Below are 23549 nucleotides of genomic sequence, written 5' to 3'. Positions count from 1 at the left end.
CTATGAACATCCCTGTGAACATCTCTGACTATGAACATCTCTGACTATAAACATCTCTGACTATAAACATCTCTGACTATAAACATCTCTGACTATAAACATCCCTGACTATGAACATCTCTGACTATGAACATCCCTGACTATGAACATCCCTGACTATGAACATCCCTGTGAACATCTCTGACTATGAACATCTCTGACTATAAACATCTCTGACTATAAACATCTCTGACTATAAACATCCCTGACTATAAACATCTCTGACTATAAACATCCCTGTGAACATCTCTGACTATGAACATCTCTGACTATGAACATCCCTGACTATGAACATCTCTGACTATAAACATCTCTGACTATGAACATCCCTGACTATAAACATCTCTGACTATGAACATCCCTGACTATAAACATCCCTGACTATAAACATCTCTGACTATGAACATCTCTGACTGTGAACATCCCTGACTATGAACATCTCTGACTATGAACATCCCTGACTATGAACATCCCTGACTATAAACATCCCTGACTATGAACATCCCTGACTATGAACATCTCTGACTATAAACATCTCTGACTATAAACATCCCTGACTATAAACATCTCTGACTATAAACATCTCTGACTATAAACATCTCTGACTATAAACATCCCTGACTATAAACATCCCTGACTATAAACATCTCTGACTATAAACATCTCTGACTATAAACATCCCTGACTATAAACATCTCTGACTATAAACATCTCTGACTATAAACATCTCTGACTATAAACATCCCTGACTATAAACATCCCTGACTATAAACATCTCTGACTATGAACATCCCTGACTATAAACATCCCTGACTATAAACATCCCTGACTATGAACATCTCTGACTATGAACATCCCTGACTATAAACATCTCTGACTATGAACATCTCTGACTATGAACATCTCTGACTATGAACATCTCTGACTATAAACATCCCTGACTATAAACATCTCTGACTATAAACATCTCTGACTATAAACATCTCTGACTATAAACATCCCTGACTATAAACATCCCTGACTATAAACATCTCTGACTATGAACATCCCTGACTATAAACATCCCTGACTATAAACATCCCTGACTATGAACATCTCTGACTATGAACATCCCTGACTATAAACATCCCTGACTATAAACATCCCTGACTATAAACATCCCTGACTATAAACATCCCTGACTATGAACATCTCTGACTATGAACATCTCTGACTATAAACATCTCTGACTATGAACATCTCTGACTATGAACATCTCTGACTATAAACATCCCTGACTATAAACATCTCTGACTATGAACATCTCTGACTATAAACATCCCTGACTATAAACATCTCTGACTATGAACATCCCTGACTATAAACATCCCTGACTATAAACATCCCTGACTATAAACATCCCTGACTATGAACATCCCTGACTATAAACATCCCTGACTATAAACATCCCTGACTATGAACATCTCTGACTATGAACATCCCTGACTATAAACATCCCTGACTATGAACATCCCTGACTATAAACATCCCTGACTATGAACATCTCTGACTATGAACATCCCTGACTATAAACATCCCTGACTATAAACATCTCTGACTATAAACATCCCTGACTATAAACATCCCTGACTATAAACATCTCTGACTATGAACATCCCTGACTATAAACATCTCTGACTATAAACATCTCTGACTATAAACATCCCTGACTATAAACATCCCTGACTATAAACATCCCTGACTATAAACATCTCTGACTATAAACATCCCTGACTATAAACATCCCTGACTATGAACATCCCTGACTATGAACATCTCTGACTATAAACATCCCTGACTATAAACATCCCTGACTATAAACATCTCTGACTATGAACATCCCTGACTATAAACATCTCTGACTATAAACATCCCTGACTATAAACATCCCTGACTATAAACATCCCTGACTATAAACATCTCTGACTATGAACATCCCTGACTATGAACATCTCTGACTATAAACATCCCTGACTATAAACATCCCTGACTATAAACATCTCTGACTATAAACATCCCTGACTATAAACATCCCTGACTATGAACATCTCTGACTATGAACATCCCTGACTATGAACATCTCTGACTATAAACATCCCTGACTATAAACATCCCTGACTATAAACATCCCTGACTATAAACATCTCTGACTATAAACATCCCTGACTATAAACATCCCTGACTATAAACATCTCTGACTATAAACATCCCTGACTATAAACATCCCTGACTATAAACATCCCTGACTATAAACATCCCTGACTATAAACATCCCTGACTATAAACATCCCTGACTATAAACATCCCTGACTATAAACATCTCTGACTATAAACATCTCTGACTATGAACATCTCTGACTATAAACATCCCTGACTATGAACATCCCTGTGAACATCTCTGACTATAAACATCTCTGACTATGAACATCTCTGACTATAAACATCCCTGACTATAAACATCTCTGACTATAAACATCTCTGACTATAAACATCCCTGACTATAAACATCTCTGACTATAAACATCTCTGACTATGAACATCCCTGACTATGAACATCTCTGACTATGAACATCTCTGACTATAAACATCCCTGACTATAAACATCCCTGACTATAAACATCCCTGACTATAAACATCCCTGACTATAAACATCCCTGACTATGAACATCTCTGACTATGAACATCCCTGACTATGAACATCTCTGACTATGAACATCTCTGACTATGAACATCTCTGACTATGAACATCCCTGACTATGAACATCCCTGACTATGAACATCTCTGACTATGAACATCTCTGACTATAAACATCCCTGACTATAAACATCCCTGACTATAAACATCCCTGACTATAAACATCTCTGACTATGAACATCCCTGACTATGAACATCTCTGACTATGAACATCTCTGACTATGAACATCCCTGACTATGAACATCTCTGACTAGTATGAACATCTCTGACTATAAACATCTCTGACTATGAACATCCCTGACTATAAACATCTCTGACTATAAACATCCCTGACTATAAACATCCCTGACTATGAACATCCCTGACTATGAACATCCCTGTGAACATCTCTGACTATGAACATCTCTGACTATGAACATCCCTGACTATGAACATCTCTGACTATGAACATCTCTGACTATGAACATCTCTGACTATGAACATCTCTGACTATGAACATCCCTGTGAACATCTCTGACTATGAACATCTCTGACTATGAACATCTCTGACTATGAACATCTCTGACTATGAACATCTCTGACTATGAACATCTCTGACTATGAACATCTCTGACTATGAACATCTCTGACTATGAACATCCCTGACTATGAACATCTCTGACTATGAACATCTCTGACTATGAACATCTCTGACTATGAACATCTCTGACTATGAACATCTCTGACTATGAACATCCCTGACTATGAACATCCCTGTGAACATCTCTGACTATGAACATCTCTGACTATGAACATCTCTGACTATGAACATCTCTGACTATGAACATCTCTGACTATGAACATCTCTGACTATGAACATCCCTGTGAACATCTCTGACTATGAACATCTCTGACTATGAACATCTCTGACTATGAACATCCCTGACTATGAACATCTCTGACTATGAACATCCCTGACTAGTATGAACATCCCTGTGAACATCCCTGACTATGAACATCTCTGACTATGAACATCCCTGACTAGTATGAACATCCCTGTGAACATCTCTGACTATGAACATCCCTGTGAACATCTCTGACTATGAACATCTCTGTGAACATCTCTGACTATGAACATCCCTGACTATGAACATCTCTGACTATGAACATCCCTGACTATGAACATCCCTGTGAACATCTCTGACTGTGAACATCTCTGACTATGAACATCTCTGTGAACATCTCTGACTATGAACATCCCTGTGAACATCCCTGACTATGAACATCCCTGTGAACATCTCTGACTATGAACATCTCTGACTATGAACATCTCTGACTATGAACATCCCTGTGAACATCTCTGACTATGAACATCCCTGTGAACATCTCTGACTATGAACATCCCTGTGAACATCTCTGACTATGAACATCTCTGAGGATATTTTATGATGTGAAGCTACATGTAGCTTGCCTTCTTAGTTAAAACATCATTTTCATGTTGTTATGTTCATGTTTATATTGTCTTGGTATGTTTTCCATTGTACAGTTTCACTTTGATCGTGGCCACACTTGTACTGCTGTGGGGTGGGTCTCCCCTAGAAGCCCTGGAGGAATTTTACTCCGAAAGGCAATTTTTAGGCTATTCACAGACACTTCAGACAGCTCTAACATGTAAAAAGCAACTCATATCTGGATTTTTTTTTTCAAGCAACTCCATTTGGCATCTCCCCCCCCCCCCCCAATTTTTTTTTCATCATTCCATTGTATTTAAACCTTGTACTTGACATTTTGCAATATTTATAATTCTCAACAAAATACCTCAACATGCCTCACCTCGCTCGTACTCAAAGCAGTCCCGGTATGATCACTGACTAGTCGTGCTTGCATACGGAGTAATCCGGAACTCGATTCTGACAATTGTCCCTACTATTTGTTTAGAGTCAAGTCAGCAATATAGACTCGTGCACCGCCTGTCGTATGTAAGCAGGGCTAACCACTGGCATGACCAGAGAGAACCTTTTCGGATTTACATGTAAAACGGGGAAAGATACGAAAAACATAATGCAAAGTCTGAAGCCAAATTAAAGTTGTAATTATTTTAATTATTTTTACTTGCCAAATATTTGCATTTTGGAAATGGCAAGACACGTTCATGTCGTTTAACTTCACATGTAAACTGTCGGCCAATAAACAAAGTTTGGTCGATTCACAGTCGGCAGTGAGACTGCTCTTGCATAACTTCAACCGCATGCCTAGGCATGCCTTCCTTACGCGAGTTGTCTTCATTCTGGTTCACTGTCACTCCAAATTGCACGACAATATAGAATTAATCACAAGATACAGTTTATCTGAAAACATCTAACTTTTATAGTGGGTCTGAAGTGTGATTTTAGTGAGTACCAAGAACTCCTGTGTTGTTGCTGTGGAAAATCGCTCAGTCAGCTTCAGCTACCGGGTCAAATCAGTCATTTTCTACCGAAAATTCTTGAACGGAGCGTTACACAACGATCCTACTAAATTTTCTTGCCATAGTTATTTAAAACACATAAAAATCCACCTTTTTGTGAAATTTGTAAAACTTTCCGGTTCGTATTATATTAAGGAAACTATGAGCAAAAACCGGGTCAAAATTTCAGGGCCTCAAGTATGTGTCCTGAATTCGGCGGAAAATCGGTATTCCTAAATGTAATTCCAAAATTTGTTTTGCTGGTACGAAAGAAGAGATGTCAGTTGAGGTTTAGGCGTTTACAGTATCTAAAATGGTGGACTCTAGTGAAAGTTACGACGAGTTGAAAATACCCAAAAATAAGGCCCGTGAGCAGCCATTCAAAGTGTAATGGTCGCAATCTGAAGGATAGATGTATGCAAATGAGGATGTTGCTGATTATGTAGAAGGGGTGCAGAATTTGGATTTGAAGTTTACAACCCTGTATCGAACAAACGCTTGTCATTTGGGCGCACAATGTGTAGAATTACGACTATAGCACATATTACATTGCTTGTTTGACGTCAATAGTGTCTTTTGAAAAGTGGCAGTTTACTTAAAGTCTCGCGGACTGATTTCCAATATGGCATCGGTCATAATGCTCATTTAACATATTCATTTTTTTTTCAAATTACAAAACAAAATCATAAAAAATAAAAATGAAGACGTGCTGACTTGAAATTAACAAATCTAAGTAAGCTACCCTCTGTGCATCAACACACCACATATCAAAGCAATCTGACAAGAAGTATTTGAGGAGATGATGAAAATATCATTTTTGAAAAAAAAATCATAAAATATTGAAAATGGCATAGATTAACTTGGCATGAACAAATCTGAATAGCCTCCCCCCAGGGAACATGCACACCAAATATCGAAGTATTCTGGCCGTTACTTTCGGAGAAGATAATGAAAATAAAAAAAGTTGACGGACACCTATGATTCACCTATACCTCTATACTCTATAGTATACCCACCTATACCTAAAGCTACACTTTCAGCTTTCGCTGACAGCGGAGCTAAAAAAAAAGTTGCCAGCGTAGGCGAAGGAGAAAAAAAATAATTCACAGGCAAGCAGGTGGAAAAAAATATCAATGACTCTCCACCAATCTTCCAAGCCCTCCCAAGGATATCAAATTGTCCACCCCTTAGGGACTGGGGGTGGATTCTTAAATTGGGCCAACAAAAAGTCACTGACCCCCCCCCCCCCCCCATCTGTCAAACCAAAAACAGGCTGATCCCCCCCCCCCCCCCCCCCCCCCATCCATATAATATTCACATGACAGGATCGTGACTCAGTGTGGACTGCTTGACTGTCTTGCATCTACAAATGTACTTTATAAAATCCTGGGTTAGCACTACCATAATTATAATTATTGACTTCACAAAAGAAGTTTAATAGCATCTTGACAGTGAAAGGTATGGGAAAGCTTGAGCAGGGAATATGTATATCTCTTATGGGGGTCCTAGGGAGTCTCCTCCTCAAAGTCCTGGAGGTTTTTACTCTGAAAAGTCAATTTTGAGACTATTCAGACCCTTTCAGACAATAATTTCCAAGCTGTACAAGACAGCACCAACATGTTAAAAGCAACTACACAGGGTTGAAATACTTTTGAAATATACTTTGATAGCATCTTGACAGTAAGAGGGGAAGAGCTTGAGACTGGGATATGTCCACCTCATGTGGGGGGGGGGGGTGCAAGGGGGTCTCCCTCTAGAAGCCCTGGAGGATTTTTACTCTTAAAGCCAATTTTTAGGCTATTCAGACCCTTTCAAGCAATAACTCAATCCATGCTTTACAAGACAGCACCATCAAGTATCAGAAACTATTCTTTATAACTTACCCGGTACATAGGGTTGAAATATGTTCTTAAACAGTTAAATGGCATCATTATATACATGTAGTAAAGGTGAGCACATCTACTGGTAGTATCATTGGTAGGGGAGATTTGGAGTTTAAGGCAATTTTAGACTACCTTGGCAAACATTTCACATCTTCAAAAGACAATATCATCTCAAATTAGAATTGGGTGAAAATATTTAAGAAAAGTTTAATACCATTATGATAGTAAAAAGGTTGTTGGTGCATCTGATTGTTGGTTGAATGCATGAGTGACCTCTGGGGGTAAGGGCGTTCTTGGGGGTTTTCCCCCTGGCAGATCTGCAGTTTTTTGCTTCTATTAAGGCAATGTTTAGGTTATTCATAGCCTTTGAGGTAATACATGTATTTCCAAGCTTCGAATAGCTAACGTAAATGTAAGTTTTAAATGAGTTTCCCATGTCACATAAAAATGGCCCCATAACATTGGTACATGTACATGTATAGTGGCATTAATATTGCATGTATAGTAAAGTCACCAGTATGTTAGAGAGCTTTAGGTGGTCATACCTAGTGTACAATAGAAACTGGAATCTGATGAGATGTGGTGATTTGTTGTGTCAATAACATGTAGTGTCCAAAATAGAAAGTGTATTAATCCATTCTGACAAGTTCATAGTGATGAGTAGGGAACATTTTTTAATTAACTTCCTTTATAAACTATCTATGAAGATTACCATTACGAAACCTTCAAGTTCACTTTTGCCCCAAAGTGCAATATAAGTGAAGCACTGATTGTGAAACAGCCATTAGCCAGGGGTGAACAAATCCACTGGTCCGAAGTCCAGGACCAGTGATTTGTGGGGGCGGACCACACAAATGTGACCTTGTCTGGTCCGTTGGACCAGTACCTTATACTGTAAATAACCATGTTAAAAAGTAGGAACAGCAACAACTGAATGTGAACAAACAAGAAATACGATGCCAATGGAGCTAAACTACACGCCTTGCATGACCTTTCGATGGGTCATGAAGTATACTCAGGTGACTTCCGACGTCAAACCAGCAATATGCGCTGGGGGGGGGGGGGGGGGGGGGGGTGAACTTCGACAGTTGAATGGCTGGTGGTGCGTGAGTACATCATAGTAGCGGCCTTACATTGTAGTTTATTTCAACAATGTGAAATGATAGACAGGAGATAACACTCAACGCACATATGGCTCATATCATTACTAGTAGGGACATACCGGTTTAGGGACACAAGAATTAGGAAGACAATTCAAATGTATCAAATGAAACATTTTATTTGCTATCATTCTGTCAACATTGATTGTATTATTGTTTTTATTCATAAAGGAGCTTCAAATGATTTATAGTAGAACCCCTTACATGAAATGAAGTCATCCAAATGACGCACAAACGTCATGTTATCCCACAAAAGTCCGGGACAAAAGTTTAATACCAAGTTTGTCCACTGGGCAAGTGAATAACAAAGGTTTCATCATTTTTGCTAACCTCAGTTACTTCCATGATAGCAATCATTGACTGTCATCTTGGTTTTTCCAATGACTTACAAGGGTTGACGATACCATACCAGTCCTCCTACATTGCTTTCTGCAATATGCTGGTCTCAACATGTACAGTTGACTTTGAACCTCAGATGTGTGCACACGTGTGTTGATGCTTGGGTTTGACGTAGTGGCTCGTTCCATTTTGGGTGTGTGGGTTGCTTGTTAGACACATAACACAAATGCACTCCAAATCTGAGCATTTATGCTGCTTATTATCAATTACTTTGTAGTAGATAAAACATTACACGATCAAAAATATACATCACCTGTTTCATTTTCTCCTTGCATGTAATTTAGGTGTAACTAAAAATAAGAGAGAGAAATGGTATGCGCCAAGGCATTTCCCATGATATCTTATCTGTTACTATCTGTAAACATTGGACTTCATTGTCCACACAAATGACCATTTCCCAAGTAGATTTGCTGTGTGGCAACCCATCTTGTAAATAATTTAGACCCATCTGAAACACGAATGGCTGTAAAGTTTTAAATGGACAACACAGACAATGGTCAATCTTTTCAGCTATGGATTTTATAGGAAAACAACTGACCAGCATGACACAAAATGAACAGTCTGATTCAGTGTTACAGATAGTCTACGAAGTATCTTTTTTAGCACTGTGATATGATATTTGGCAAAGCCTCGATAACTGGCAAATTTGATTTTTTTATCTCCACACCGTCACACGGACTCCCTCTAGTCAGTCAATGTATGTGTTCCTAGGTTTTTTTCAAAAGCCTCGACGACTGGTGAATTTGATTTTATCTCGACACAGTCACACGGACTCCCTCTAGTCAGGCAATGTATGTGTTCGTAGTTTTTTTTTCGTGAGATTTTATAGGATCAACTTTGAAGTGGTCAGTTTCTTTGTACAGTTGTGATGATTTGCTTGCAATGTCTGGGTTTTCCAGACGTGTTTGACAAAACGAAGTACAACTTTTGTCGTCATACTGCAATCATGACTAAAACTGTTTTCCAATGTTCTTGTCACATATTTCTGTCAAATTTCTGATCCTTCACGAAATCCAAGTGAAGTCGCCATTCAAAGTTTTTCGTTTCGTCGATGCCTCAAAAATAACCGTTACAAATATAATAGAATTGTCAATTGACTGAAACCAAGCATGTCAACTTTATATTTATTATTATAAATTGGGTATTGTTCAACTAAATGTGGTGTACATCTGAATATACAGATTCATAGGCAAGATTTAATGTTTCACATTAGCGGGACCAGGGACGACTAATTCTTTCAGCAGGACCACTCCCAGGATTTTTTAAGGCACTGGTCCGGGGACCACCAGTTCACATAATGATTTGTTCACCCCTGCATTAGCATGACATGTTCTGTAACTCGTGTGGTAGCTAGGTAATATGTATATGTATATTTATAGTTATGCTTGAACTAACAAGTAATATTAAAGAATTCATGTAAGAAACGGGGAGAAGAACAAATATTATTGACATGTACCACATTTCAGACAAGGCTGGTATATGCCATTGTAGAAAAAGGATTTCAAAAACACGAACCCCCCCCCCTCCACAATTTTGAAAACAGCATGACCCTCCCCCCCCCCCACCCCCACTGCCAATTTCAAAGACCGGATGACCCCCCCCCCCTCCCAATCCACCCCCCTCCCTAATATGAACAAATAAATAAATAGGTCTTTTATGTGCACAAATAAATGACTAGTAATCAATGTGTCTAACAGCTGGAACGTTTTTTGACATTAAAACGTTGCGTAGATTCACAGACAAGTTTCATTGATTACATTGTGTCTGATATGATAGTACACTTACCTCGCGTTCCTCGTCGCTACGAAAACACAGGCATGCGGCTCGTTTGCGAAAACCTTCGGTATCGTAGGTCCGAATTGAATTAGGTTTATGTTTGACCATCTTACTTTCATTCGAGATATTCATCAATATTAAACGTTCAATTCGTGTGTTTGGTGAAAACAAGTGACATTCCCCGTCATAGCCGTATCAGCCTGACGCTTGCCGCCATGTTATGTGTGTGACGTCACAACATTTCCGGTGCCGCAAGGGCCATTTTCCACTATTAGTATTACACAAACAAGGTGGTACATGGTGGTGGTGGTGGTGGGGGGGGGGGGGGGGGGTTATGGGGAAATATTTTACAAATCGGTTCTCGTGGAAGCATATATTAGGAAAAAATCCCTCTTTGTCTTACACTATCCAATACTGATAAGACCAGCAGCAGCTCAGACAAGGAGTTGGTTAGGGGTAGACCATTTGATATCCTGGGGAGGGTTTGGAAGATTAGTGGAGGGTCATTATTTTTTTTCCCACCTGCTTGCCTGAGAATTCTTTTATTTCTCCTTCGTCTATGCTGGGAACTTTTTTTTCATTCCTCCTTTTGAGATATCCGGATTTTTTTTTACGTCAATGTTGAACACCTATTTTTGTTGCCACAATTTTCTGTTTGGTTTTCGCACAGGGTAATATAGAGAGTAAAAAGATGCTGTTCTATCACGCACAGATTATATTTAGAAAACTACATATTTCATTACATCATTGACAGTTTTTATGACACACTGAAAATGCAAATCGGAAACTTGATTGGTGAGCTCAAACATTCAAACAGACCGGTTAGTTTCTCCAGCCTGGGGTGATAGGGGGTGGTCGGTGTTTTTTTCCATTGGGCCGACAAAAAGTCACTGACGACCCCCGTGAATATGTTTTATAGCATCTTGCCAGTAAGCTGTAGAGGGAAGAGCTTTGAGACTAGGATATGTCCACCTCTTGTGTGAGTGTGTGTGCATAGGGGGGGGGTCTAGGGGTCTCCCTCTAGAAGCCCTGGAGGACTTTTACTCTTAAAGCCAATTTTCAGGCTATTAACAGACACTTCCAGACAATAATTTGCAAGCTCTACAAGACAGCTCTAACAATTGTAAAAAGCAACTACATATGGTTGAAACATTTTTGAAATAAAGTTTCATAGCATCTTGAGAGTAAACGGTGGAGGAAAGAACTTTGATCTGAGACTGAGACATGTCTACCTCTTATGAGGGTCCTAGGGGGTCTCTCCTAGAAGCTTTTGAATTTTTTTTTTACCAATTTTGGTGAATCTTATTTTTGGTTTAACGAGTGAGTAGCCTTTGGGGTGAGGGAGTCAAAGCCCCCCCCCCCCGGCAGATCTGGAGTTTTTTGTTTCTATTTAGGCAATTTTTAGGTTATTCATAGCCTCTGAGGTAATATTGCCAAGCTTCGAAGAGTTAAAGTAAATATAACTTTTTAAAATAAGTTTTCCATGTTATAAAAGTGGGCCTGTAACATTGATATTGCATGTATAGTAAAGTCACTGGTAAAGTCACTGGTACTTTCGGAGGTCATACCTAGTGTACAATAGAAACTTGAATTTGAGTTGTGGTGTCGATACATGTAGTGTCTGAAATAGGAAGTATATATATCATCCCTTCTGACAAATTCATACTGAAGAGATTAGAACAATTTAGATTAAGCTCTTTTATAAACTATCTAATAGTATGAAGATTACCATTACAAAACCTTCAAGTTCACTTTTGCCCCAAAATGCAAGATAAGTGAAGCACTGATCGTGAAACAGCCAAACATTTACATGGCATGTTCTGTAACTAGTGTGGTAGCTAGGTAATACATGCGTATGTATAATTTTATGTATAGTTTTGTTTGAACCCTTACATGAAGTAATATTTTTAAAAAACAGAGACAAGAACAAATATATATATGTACCACAGGCCAACGAAACTGACTGGTCCCTGACATGTGTTTGAAAATGTTTGTCATGATCTGACAAGTGTCCTTGTTGGAGAGGTACTAGCAGGTTAGGTTGAACAGTACACTCGAACTTGTGCATCATTTCCCTGCCAAGACATTTTTTTCTAGCAGCAGTGGTCCATCTTTTTTTTTCATCACCCACTCATATCCGGATTTTTTTTCAAGCAACTCCATTTGGCATATTTTTTTTCCCGAAATCTTCCAAGCCCCCCCCCCTCAGGATATCAAATGGTCCACCCCTTATAACCCGCGGCACAAACTTTATTATTAGCTCTGGTAGAGGACTGCTAATCCTGTACATGTCAAACACTGAGTCAACATTTTGACAGCTAAAGGGTATACACATTGTTATGCAGTACTATTTATCTCGCCGTTTCCTTTCTCACACAGACTTTACGACTCTCGGGTTATGACTATCCTCTGGCTTTACGTCGTTGACATTAGTCCAGTCTCGTTGAGACCCTAGCAACAATGACCACGCCCATTTAGTAACAGACACATGCCAGGATATTCTGCAATTACCGCCATGTTTAAACAATAGACATTCCAAGTTTTCCTGTAAAGTGATTTGTAAAATTTACGTTAGTCGAAGGCTGGCCCTGGCCTTGGAGGGAGTCCATCTAGGCCGAACTCAGGACTTCGATAAAAAAAGTCTGTGGTTCCAGTTACACAAAATACATCGTCTCGAAACTCGAATGTAGTTTATCATTGTACTACAAGTCTTGCTGATCTTAAAGATTTGATACATATATGCCTAGCAACAAAGGCCACATCAACAGCCATATACACTAGTGCACTTTGTAGTTTGTAGTTGTTCATCAATACATATATGCAATCTGATTCATTTCACAGGAACAACGGCATCGGACGCTATATTATTGGCAGTAGTTATGGTAACATACTAGTGTTGTTGTACTAATAATGATAAATATTTGTGTATACACATTATTTCATAATTTACTGATAACAGTGTTATTTGGTTTCAAATACTTAGGGGGTTTGGCTGGATTCAAAACTGAAAATTTCAACACATATTCCCAAATTTGTCTGCTAAAATTTCTCTAAAACTTGGTCTACTGTCGAGAACTAGACACTTTTTGCCGTTGGGACTTAGGAAGATGATGTTTAATACCTTAGTCCTTCCCCATTTCGATTATGCTGCGAATGTATGGTGTAATACGAATCAAAAATATTTGAAGACACTTGAACTCCTCCTTAAACGAGCTGGTCGACTGCTCCTCGAAGTTTCCCGTGATACTAGTACGGATTGGGTATATGAAAACTTGGGTTAGGTCAGCCCTCAAATTAGACGGACGCGCCAACTGGCAACACTCGTCTACAGGTAATGCACCTAGTTACCTCACTGAAATGTTCAATCTTTCCAACCAAATTCATCTTCATAACACAAGACAGGCCAATCAAGGTAACATATACATCCCTACAGTTAAAATTGAATATGGGAAACGGGCATTTCACTATAGTATAATGGTGCTGTTCTATGGAACAATCTACCCCTATCCATAAGATCAGCTCCGAAGTCTAGTAATGTAAGTGGATATTTTTAAAAGTACACTGTGCATCCGTAACTTTTTGTACATGTCCTAGTTTGTCCATTTTTATTTTTTTTCTCTGTGTACGTAATCTTGCAACATGTTTCATTGCGAGAACATGGAAATGGTATATGTATATGAAAGATAAATAAATAAATAAATAAATAAATAAATAAATAAATAAATAAATAAATAAATAAATAAATAAATAAATGAATAAATAATCCTCCAACAAAGATAATATATTTGGTTTGTTTTGCAACACCCTAAAATTACACCTCAAAGGTGAAGGAATGTCACAGTCTATTTAAACTGTCATTTAACTTTTATAATTCTAAAGTCTCTTATCATGCATTTCATAATTCCTTAGTTTGATATATATGACTACAATTATATGTTTTCTGCTTGTTGTTGAAAATTGAACTATAGGCATTTATCATACGGCACCCAAGGAACAAGGATGCTAGACTTTTTTATGTATTTATAGTAATTTATTGGGTATCTTTCTTAAATGTACAAGTCATGATACTAGTATACTAGTATTGTTTTTCTGTGTGAATACAACATCAATTATCAGACAAATAATAATATAGGGGACCACTTTTCCAAATGCACTGTCATTTTGTTTTTCTGTTTTGCAATAAAGTTCTCTATTTGATATATCCGTCAGTAGTAATAAATATGAGAGTTCTTGATCAACGAAATGACAACCCATAAATTAAGCATTTTAACTTTACAAAAATGGTTTAATCTATATTAAATTTTAGTACATACAAAACATGACCTTGTTGTTTACTAGTTAAGAATATCTGGAACGACAGTGAACAACAACTCTCTGAATTGACAATCATTTGAAAAAATATTTTAAATATATTTATAATAATATATAACATGAGGGATAACTGTATTACTTGTGGTAGGTCGGTGCCTGAATTCAAATGTGAAATTTGCAACAAGCGTTTTAAACATAGACATAATTTTATCAAACATGAAAATATAAAACACTTCTGTGAGAATAATAAACATGAATATCCTGATGCATGCGCAACATGTGATCGTGTTTTTGCCGAGTTCACATGTGATACATGTGGGTTTGCATATAAATATGAGTGTCATTTAAAGAAACATTTTAACAGAGGAACACCTTGCGTTAAAAAACCCAAGAGATATTTCTGTGTATGTAGTTTAGAATTAAGTAGTTATTTCACGTTCTATAGACATAGAAAGAAAAGTTGTAAATTGCGAAAAACCTATTGAAGAAATAAATATTTTTATAATATGGATAAAAATATATAACATGGATAAGATTCGGAACCCACTCACTAACCGAATGATAAAAGTCGGTGGTCGTGTGTACAATAAGCTTATACAGAATGGAGATCTACAACGCATTCCTAATACCGCATCTCCAAAGGAAGACAATATTTTGGATTGGTCAGTGCCTGATAATCTTCCTCGACCATTAAAGTGGCCATATGGATGAGAATTTGGTATTTATTTTGGATTTTTATTTGATAAAGCAGCTTCACCATATTTTTCTACTTGGAAAAATAATGTGAAAGAACATATACCAAGTCCATGTTCATAACTCAATACATTGCAAAAAGATGCAAAAAGTGTAAAAAGTTTGTTATTGTACGTACAATAACAAACATTTTACACATTGTTTAATGTTTTGCCGTTTATTGAGTTATGAACATGGACTTGGTATATGTTATTGCACATTATTTTTTCAAGTAGAAAAACATAGTGAAGCTGTTTTATCAAATAAAAATCCAAAATAAATACCAAATTCTCATCCATATGGCCACTTTAACAGAAGAATACATCATGAATCCTATCATCAAACGTATGGTTAAAATAGGTAATGGTACATATCAAACTCTTATTAACAGAGGCTACCGTCATGTAGTTGGTGTTTTTATACCACCCAGATACCGCGAACTCGAGAGCGCTTTAAAAGGATATGTGAAGTCATATGAAATTGATATAACTGAGAACGAACCTCAAACGCAATTAACTAAAAATAATCCCCACCCCTTGTATTTAATAGATAGTACCAGGTTTGATTTCCCCACCCCTTGTATTTAATAGATAGTACTAGGTTTGATTTCCCCACCCCTTGTATTTAATAGATAGTACTAGGTTTGATTTCCCCACCCCTTGTATTTAATAGACAGTACTAGGTTTCATTTCCCCACCCCTTGTATTTAATAGATAGTACTAGGTTTAATTTCCCCACCCCTTGTATTTAATAGACAGTACTAGGTTTCATTTCCCCACTCCTTGTATTTAATAGATAGTACTAGGTTTAATTTCCCCACCCCTTGTATTTAATAGATAGTACTAGGTTTGATTTCCCCACCCCTTGTATTTAATAGATAGTACTAGGTTTGATTTCCCCACCCCTTGTATTTAATAGACAGTACTAGGTTTGATTTCCCCACCCCTTGTATTTAATAGATAGTACTAGGTTTGATTTCCCCACCCCTTGTATTTAATAGACAGTACTAGGTTTGATTTCCCCACCCCTTGTATTTAATAGATAGTACTAAGTTTGATTTCCCCACCCCTTGTATTTAATAGATAGTACTAAGTTTGATTTCCCCACCCCTTGTATTTAATAGATAGTACTAGGTTTGATTTCCCCACCCCTTGTATTTAATAGATAGTACTAGGTTTGATTTCCCCACCCCTTGTATTTAATAGATAGTACTAGGTTTGATTTCCCCACCCCTTGTATTTAATAGATATTACTAAGTTTGATTTCCCCACCCCTTGTATTTAATAGATATTACTAAGTTTGATTTCCCCACCCCTTGTATTTAATAGATAGTACTACTAAGTTTGATTTCCCCACCCCTTGTATTTAATAGATGGTACTACTAAGTTTGATTTCCCCACCCCTTGTATTTAATAGATAGTACTAAGTTTGATTTCCCCACCCCTTGTATTTAATAGATAGTACTAGGTTTGATTTCCCCACCATTGTATTTAATAGACAGTACTAGGTTTGATTTCCCCACCCCTTGTATTTAATAGATAGTACTAAGTTTGATTTCCCCACCCCTTGTATTTAATAGATAGTACTAAGTTTGATTTCCCCAACCCTTGTATATAATAGACAGTACTAGGTTTGATTTCCCCACCCCTTGTATTTAATAGATAGTACTAGGTTTGATTTCCACACCCCTTGTATTTAATAGATAGTACTAGGTTTGATTTCCCCACCCCTTGTATTTAATAGACAGTACAAGTTTGATTTCCCCACCCCTTGTATTTAATAGACAGTACTAGGTTTGATTTCCCCACCCCTTGTATTTAATAGATAGTACTAGGTTTGATTTCCCCACCCCTTGTATTTAATAGACAGTACTAGGTTTGATTTCCCCACCCCTTGTATTTAATAGATAGTACTAGGTTTGATTTCCCCACTCCTTGTATTTAATAGATAGTAGTACTAGGTTTAATTTCCCCACCCCTTGTATTTAATAGATAGTACTAGGTTTGATTTCCCCACCCTTTGTATTTAATAGATAGTACTAGGTTTGATTTCCCCACCCCTTGTATTTAATAGACAGTACTAGGTTTGATTTCCCCACCCCTTGTATTTAATAGACAGTACTAGGTTTGATTTCCCCACCCCTTGTATTTAATAGATAGTACTAGGTTTGATTTCCCCACCCCTTGTATTTAATAGACAGTACTAGGTTTGATTTCCCCACCCCTTGTATTTAATAGATAGTACTAGGTTTGATTTCCCCACTCCTTGTATTTAATAGATAGTAGTACTAGGTTTAATTTCCCCACCCCTTGTATTTAATAGATAGTACTAGGTTTAATTTCCCCACCCCTTGTATTTAATAGATAGTACTAGGTTTGATTTCCCCACCCCTTGTATTTAATAGATAGTACTAGGTTTAATTTCCCCACCCCTTGTATTTAATAGACAGTACTAGGTTTCATTTCCCCACTCCTTGTATTTAATAGATAGTACTAGGTTTGATTTCCCCACCCCTTGTATTTAATAGATAGTACTAGGTTTGATTTCCCCACCCCTTGTATTTAATAGATAGTACTAGGTTTCATTTCCCCACCCTTTGTATTTAATAGATAGTACTAGGTTTGATTTCCCCACCCCTTGTATTTAATAGATAGTACTAGGTTTGATTTCCCCACCCCTTGTATTTAATAGACAGTACTAGGTTTCATTTCCCCACTCCTTGTATTTAATAGATAGTACTAGGTTTCATTTCCCCACCCCCTTGTATTTAATAGATAGTACTAGGTTTGATTCCCCCCCCCCTTGCATTTAATAGACAGAACTAGGTTTGATTTCCCCACTCCTTGTATTTAATAGACAGTACTAGGTTTGATTTCCCGACCCCTTGTATTGAATAGATAGTACTAAGTTTGATTTCACCACCCCTTGTATTTAATAGATAGTACTAAGTTTGATTTCCCCACCCCTTGTATTTAATAGATAGTACTAGGTTTGATTTCCCCACCCCTTGTATTTAATAGATAGTACTAGGTTTGATTTCCCCACCCCTTGTATTTAATAGATAGTACTAAGTTTGATTCGAATGGAGGTTGCCAGTGTCCCAAAACTACCAGTCACGTCGAATGGAGGTTGCCAGTGTCCCAAAACTACCAGTCACGTCGAATGGAGGTTGCCAGTGTCCCAAAACTACCAGTCACGTCGAATGGAGGTTGCCAGTGTCCCAAAACTACCAGTCACGTCGAATGGAGGTTGCCAGTGTCCCAAAACTACCAGTCACGTCGAATGGAGGTTGCCAGTGTCCCAAAACTACCAGTCACGTCGAATGGAGGTTGCCCTGTGTCCCAAAATTACCAGTCACGTCGAATGGAGGTTGCCAGTGTCCCAAAACTACCAGTCACATCGAATGGAGGTTGCCAGTGTCCCAAAACTACCAGTCACGTCGAATGGAGGTTGCCCTGTGTCCCAAAATTACCAGTCACGTCGAATGGAGGTTGCCAGTGTCCCAAAACTACCAATCACGTCGAATGGAGGTTGCCAGTGTCCCAAAACCACCAGTCACGTCGAATGGAGGTTGCCAGTGTCCCAAAATTACCAGTCATGTCGAATGGAGGTTGCCCTGTGTCCCAAAATTACCAGTCACGTCGAATGGAGGTTGCCAGTGTCCCAAAACTACCAGTCACGACGAATGGAGGTTGCCAGTGTCCCAAAACTACCAGTCACGACGAATGGAGGTTGCCAGTGTCCCAAAACTACCAGTCACATCGAATGGAGGTTGCCAGTGTCCCAAAACTACCAGTCACATCGAATGGAGGTTGCCAGTGTCCCAAAACTACCAGTCACGACGAATGGAGGTTGCCAGTGTCCCAAAACTACCAGTCACGACGAATGGAAGTTGCCAGTGTCCCAAAATTACAGTCCGATGTATATTCTTAGTCTGGCGTTGAAAGTTTATGTAACATATCAACAATATTCAGGATCTATAGATATACTGTAACAAATTGTAGATCTAGAGTGGGGGTAACCTCTACTGTTAAGGTAACCCTCCTCCATGTCTCTCTCTCTCTCTCTCTCTCTCTCTCTCTCTCTCTCTCTCTCTCTCTCTCTCTCTCTCTCTCTCTCTCTCTCTCTCTCTCTCTCTCTCTCTCTCTCTCTCTCTCTCTCTCTCTCCACTGTGTACACGGGATCGACTTGGACTATTAGAGGCAATTAGCTCAGACTACACACAATGTTCATGGTTAACTTGGATCATTTGGAGGTGGCCACGGAGCAGATCAAAGATCCTGACCTCGGACCGTATCTTCCAAAGACTGAATCCATCATTTTATTATTCCATTAAATTCTTATAAACATAAAATATACAATACTCAAATGATTGGGTAATAAAATAATCAACACCATAAATGACTAAATGTGATCACGTCATTGTTCTTCCAACTGTCTGTAATTAGTCATTATGTGACATCAACGATTCTTTTAATAACTTAATGTTGTCATCTCAGAAGAATACTATTCGCGAAATGCAAACATTTGTTCTAAGTATTAATTCATGACAGCTGAGAGTTCACGGTGAAATCGCAAAACATCAAAACTTAGCGAATATTAAAATGTTGTATTCTGTTATCCGTAACATTACCATGAGTCCTACTCTTGTCACCTCACAAATACATCACAAATACGTCTGTCGTGTCCGCCTCGTGTTGTTGAGATCTCAGGTTTTGTCTCAATGCAAAGTCACTTTCAGAAGACGATATACTATAATTCTCAGGAGTCGCGTCTGTTATTATTTGTTGACGGGTATTCAATGGAGGGATTGAGTGTTGTGTCGATTCACCATCTATTTCTAAACTACATCGTTTGTGTTCAGTGTCGACTGTTTGGTAACTATGGGACGATGGTGGACTGTACGTGAATAAGGTCTCTGTTAAGTCTGGTGGTATTGATTGAAATCCAGAATCAGGTTCTGTTACAGATGATTCAAGTTGATGTCGTCCAATGAATTGTTGTCTCTTCTGGTCCTCACCATCATGGTCATCAACGAACACTTCGTCATTTTTGCAATGGTTTTCACTCGTCGTCACCACTACATGCTGTGGATCGTCTGTGCAAGATTCACTCACTTTTGTTGGATCACGTGGGCCTGGACTTGTCCGCGCATTGGATGATACATGTTGATTCATTTTATCGATGGCCTCCTGTAGACCCTTTCCTTCATCACTGGAGATCAAAAGTTGTGATAAATCCTGTACATAACGGCGACCTTTGGGTGAAGCCAATGACATGTTGCGTAGATAGAAATAAAATTCTTCAAACTCCTCCAATAACTGAAAACATGGTCCAATAAGTCGGATTGGTTCGGGTATATCGGACCTTGGTGTAAAGTTAGAGATTGGAAAATACACAGTGACGTATTTGCCATAGCGAGCTGAACGCCGTTCTTCCGTTAGGTCCTGGTTAATGACCGTTAGTGCTGCAGAAAACAAATCGTTGTGACGATCAATAACTGAATTGCCAACCAAGGGGTCATCAGTTCGTCTCACCTGCCAGGTGTTCATAGTTCCCTTCGATGCAATAATCACTATTTTATCAACTTGGTTCATCTGCTTCAAAACCCAATCTATCTTAGCGCCCGCTACGGTAGCGATATCCCAGATATCAATGCGAATGTCACAAAAGAACTGATTGCACAGAAGTCTGGCAAATCTGTCCACAATGTTGGTATGCTGGTCGCAGTCCTTTGTATACAGTAGCAATACATTTGGATTTGTAATAACCATTTGATTTGGAGTAGTATATGATTCTGTTGGAGTAAATATACAAACTATGCTTAATCCTTATAGTTTTACTTGAAAATATCGACAGTGCTGGGTGGTACGACATTCGTAAGAAATTTGAAGAAAAGAAGTAGAAATGTAATTAAATTCAAATTGGTTTAATACTGCAGAAAATGGGATGATGATGATGATGTGTTACTCCGATCACACAGTGCTGAAAGCAGACTAAGAACTATCCAGTATAGATCAAGATTATAAACTATCTTTCCCCGTATTAAAGCAGCGCCTACTTCTGATGCATTTGTTGTTCATTGATTTTAGATTAAAGTCCATAAAATCGTTGACGACAAAAAGAGCAACATAACACATGTACAACGCTTTCGTTTAAGGTTAAAGGTCAAAGTTGTATAACAAACCTTCAGGTGTATTCTTCCCACTTCTCGCCACTTCTATAGGTTGGACATCATCAGGTTTGTCTTTATCTATTTAAATATAAAAAGGAAACTATGGAAAGTTACTATTTTAAAGGGAAGTTATGGAAAGTTACCGTAACTGTTGTAGAGGCAAGCTATGGAAAGTTACCGTTGTAGAGGCAAGCTATGGAAAGTTAACGTTCTAGAGACAAGCTATGGAAAGTTACCGTTGTAGAGACAAGCTATGGAAAGTTACCGTAACTGTTGTAGAGGCAAGCTATGGAAAGTTACCGTTGTAGAGACAAGCTATGGAAAGTTACCGTTGTAGAGGCAAGCTATGGAAAGTTACCGTTCTAGAGACAAGCTATGGAAAGTTACCGTTGTAGAGGCAAGCTATGGAAAGTTACCGTTGTAGAGACAAGCTATGGAAAGTTAACGTTCTAGAGACAAGCTATGGAAAGTTACCGTTGTAGAGACAAGCTATGGAAAGTTAACGTTCTAGAGACAAGCTATGGAAAGTTACCGTTGTAGAGGCAAGCTATGGAAAGTTAACGTTCTAGAGGCAAGCTATGGAAAGTTACCGTTCTAGAGACAAGCTATGGAAAGTTAACGTTCTAGAGACAAGCTATGGAAAGTTACCGTTGTAGAGGCAAGCTATGGAAAGTTACCGTTGTAGAGACAAGCTATGGAAAGTTACCGTTGTAGAGACAAGCTATGGAAAGTTACCGTTGTAGAGGCAAGCTATGGAAAGTTACCGTTGTAGAGACAAGCTATGGAAAGTTACCGTTGTAGAGGCAAGCTATGGTAAGTTAACGTTGTAGAGGCAAGCTATGGAAAGTTACCGTTGTAGAGACAAGCTATGGAAAGTTACCGTTGTAGAGGCAAGCTATGGAAAGTTACCGTTGTAGAGACAAGCTATGGAAAGTTAACGTTCTAGAGACAAGCTATGGAAAGTTACCGTTGTAGAGGCAAGCAATGGAAAGTTAACGTTCTAGAGGCAAGCTATGGAATGTTACCGTTGTAGAGGCAAGCTATGGAAAGTTACCGTTGTAGAGGCAAGCAATGGAAAGTTACCGTTGTAGAGGCAAGCTATGGAAAGTTACCGTTGTAGAGACAAGCTATGGAAAGTTACCGTTCTAGAGGCAAGCTATGGAAAGTTACCGTTGTAGAGGCAAGCAATGGAAAGTTAACGTTCTAGAGACAAGCTATGGAAAGTTACCGTTGTAGAGACAAGCTATGGAAAGTTAACGTTGTAGAGACAAGCAATGGAAAGTTACCGTTGTAGAGGCAAGCTATGGAAAGTTAACGTTGTAGAGGCAAGCTATGGAAAGTTACCGTTGTAGAGGCAAGCTATGGAAAGTTACCGTTGTAGAGGCAAGCAATGGAAAGTTACCGTTGTAGAGACAAGCTATGGAAAGTTACCGTTGTAGAGACAAGCTATGGAAAGTTACCGTTGTAGAGACAAGCTATGGAAAGTTACCGTTGTAGAGACAAGCTATGGAAAGTTACCGTTGTAGAGGCAAGCTATGGAAAGTTACCGTTGTAGAGACAAGCTATGGAAAGTTACCGTTGTAGAGGCAAGCTATGGAAAGTTACCGTTGTAGAGTCAAGCTATGGAAAGTTAACGTTGTAGAGGCAAGCTATGGAAAGTTAACGTTGTAGAGGCAAGCTATGGAAAGTTAACGTTGTAGAGGCAAGCTATGGAAAGTTACCGTTGTGGGGGCAAGCTATGGAAAGTTACCGTTGTAGGGGCAATCTATGGAAAGGTAACGTTGTAGAGGCAATCTATGGAAAGTTACCGTTGTAGGGGCAATCTATGGAATGTTACCATTGTAGGGGCAATCTATGGAAAGTTACCGTTGTAGAGGCAAGCTATGGAAAGTTACCGTTGTAGAGACAAGCTAT

General features: G+C 38.5%; 1 protein-coding gene across 2 annotated transcripts in view; it reads right to left on the bottom strand.

The window, feature by feature from the left end:
- Positions 1-10638, bottom strand: part of LOC144445461 (diphosphoinositol polyphosphate phosphohydrolase 2-like) — a 45446-nt gene extending 34808 nt beyond the window's left edge. For both annotated transcript variants that reach the window (XM_078135020.1, XM_078135021.1), the window contains exon 1: positions 10427-10638. In XM_078135020.1, coding sequence (XP_077991146.1) covers positions 10427-10549 — 123 coding nt within the window. In that variant the 5' untranslated portion in view covers positions 10550-10638. The remainder of the gene's footprint in view (positions 1-10426) is intronic.
- Positions 10639-23549: the final 12911 nt, after the last annotated feature.

Source organism: Glandiceps talaboti, chromosome 14, assembly GCF_964340395.1.
Source record: "Glandiceps talaboti chromosome 14, keGlaTala1.1, whole genome shotgun sequence".
Classification (NCBI taxonomy): Eukaryota; Metazoa; Hemichordata; class Enteropneusta; family Spengelidae; genus Glandiceps; species Glandiceps talaboti.
This window is presented reverse-complemented; position numbering and strand designations above follow the sequence as displayed.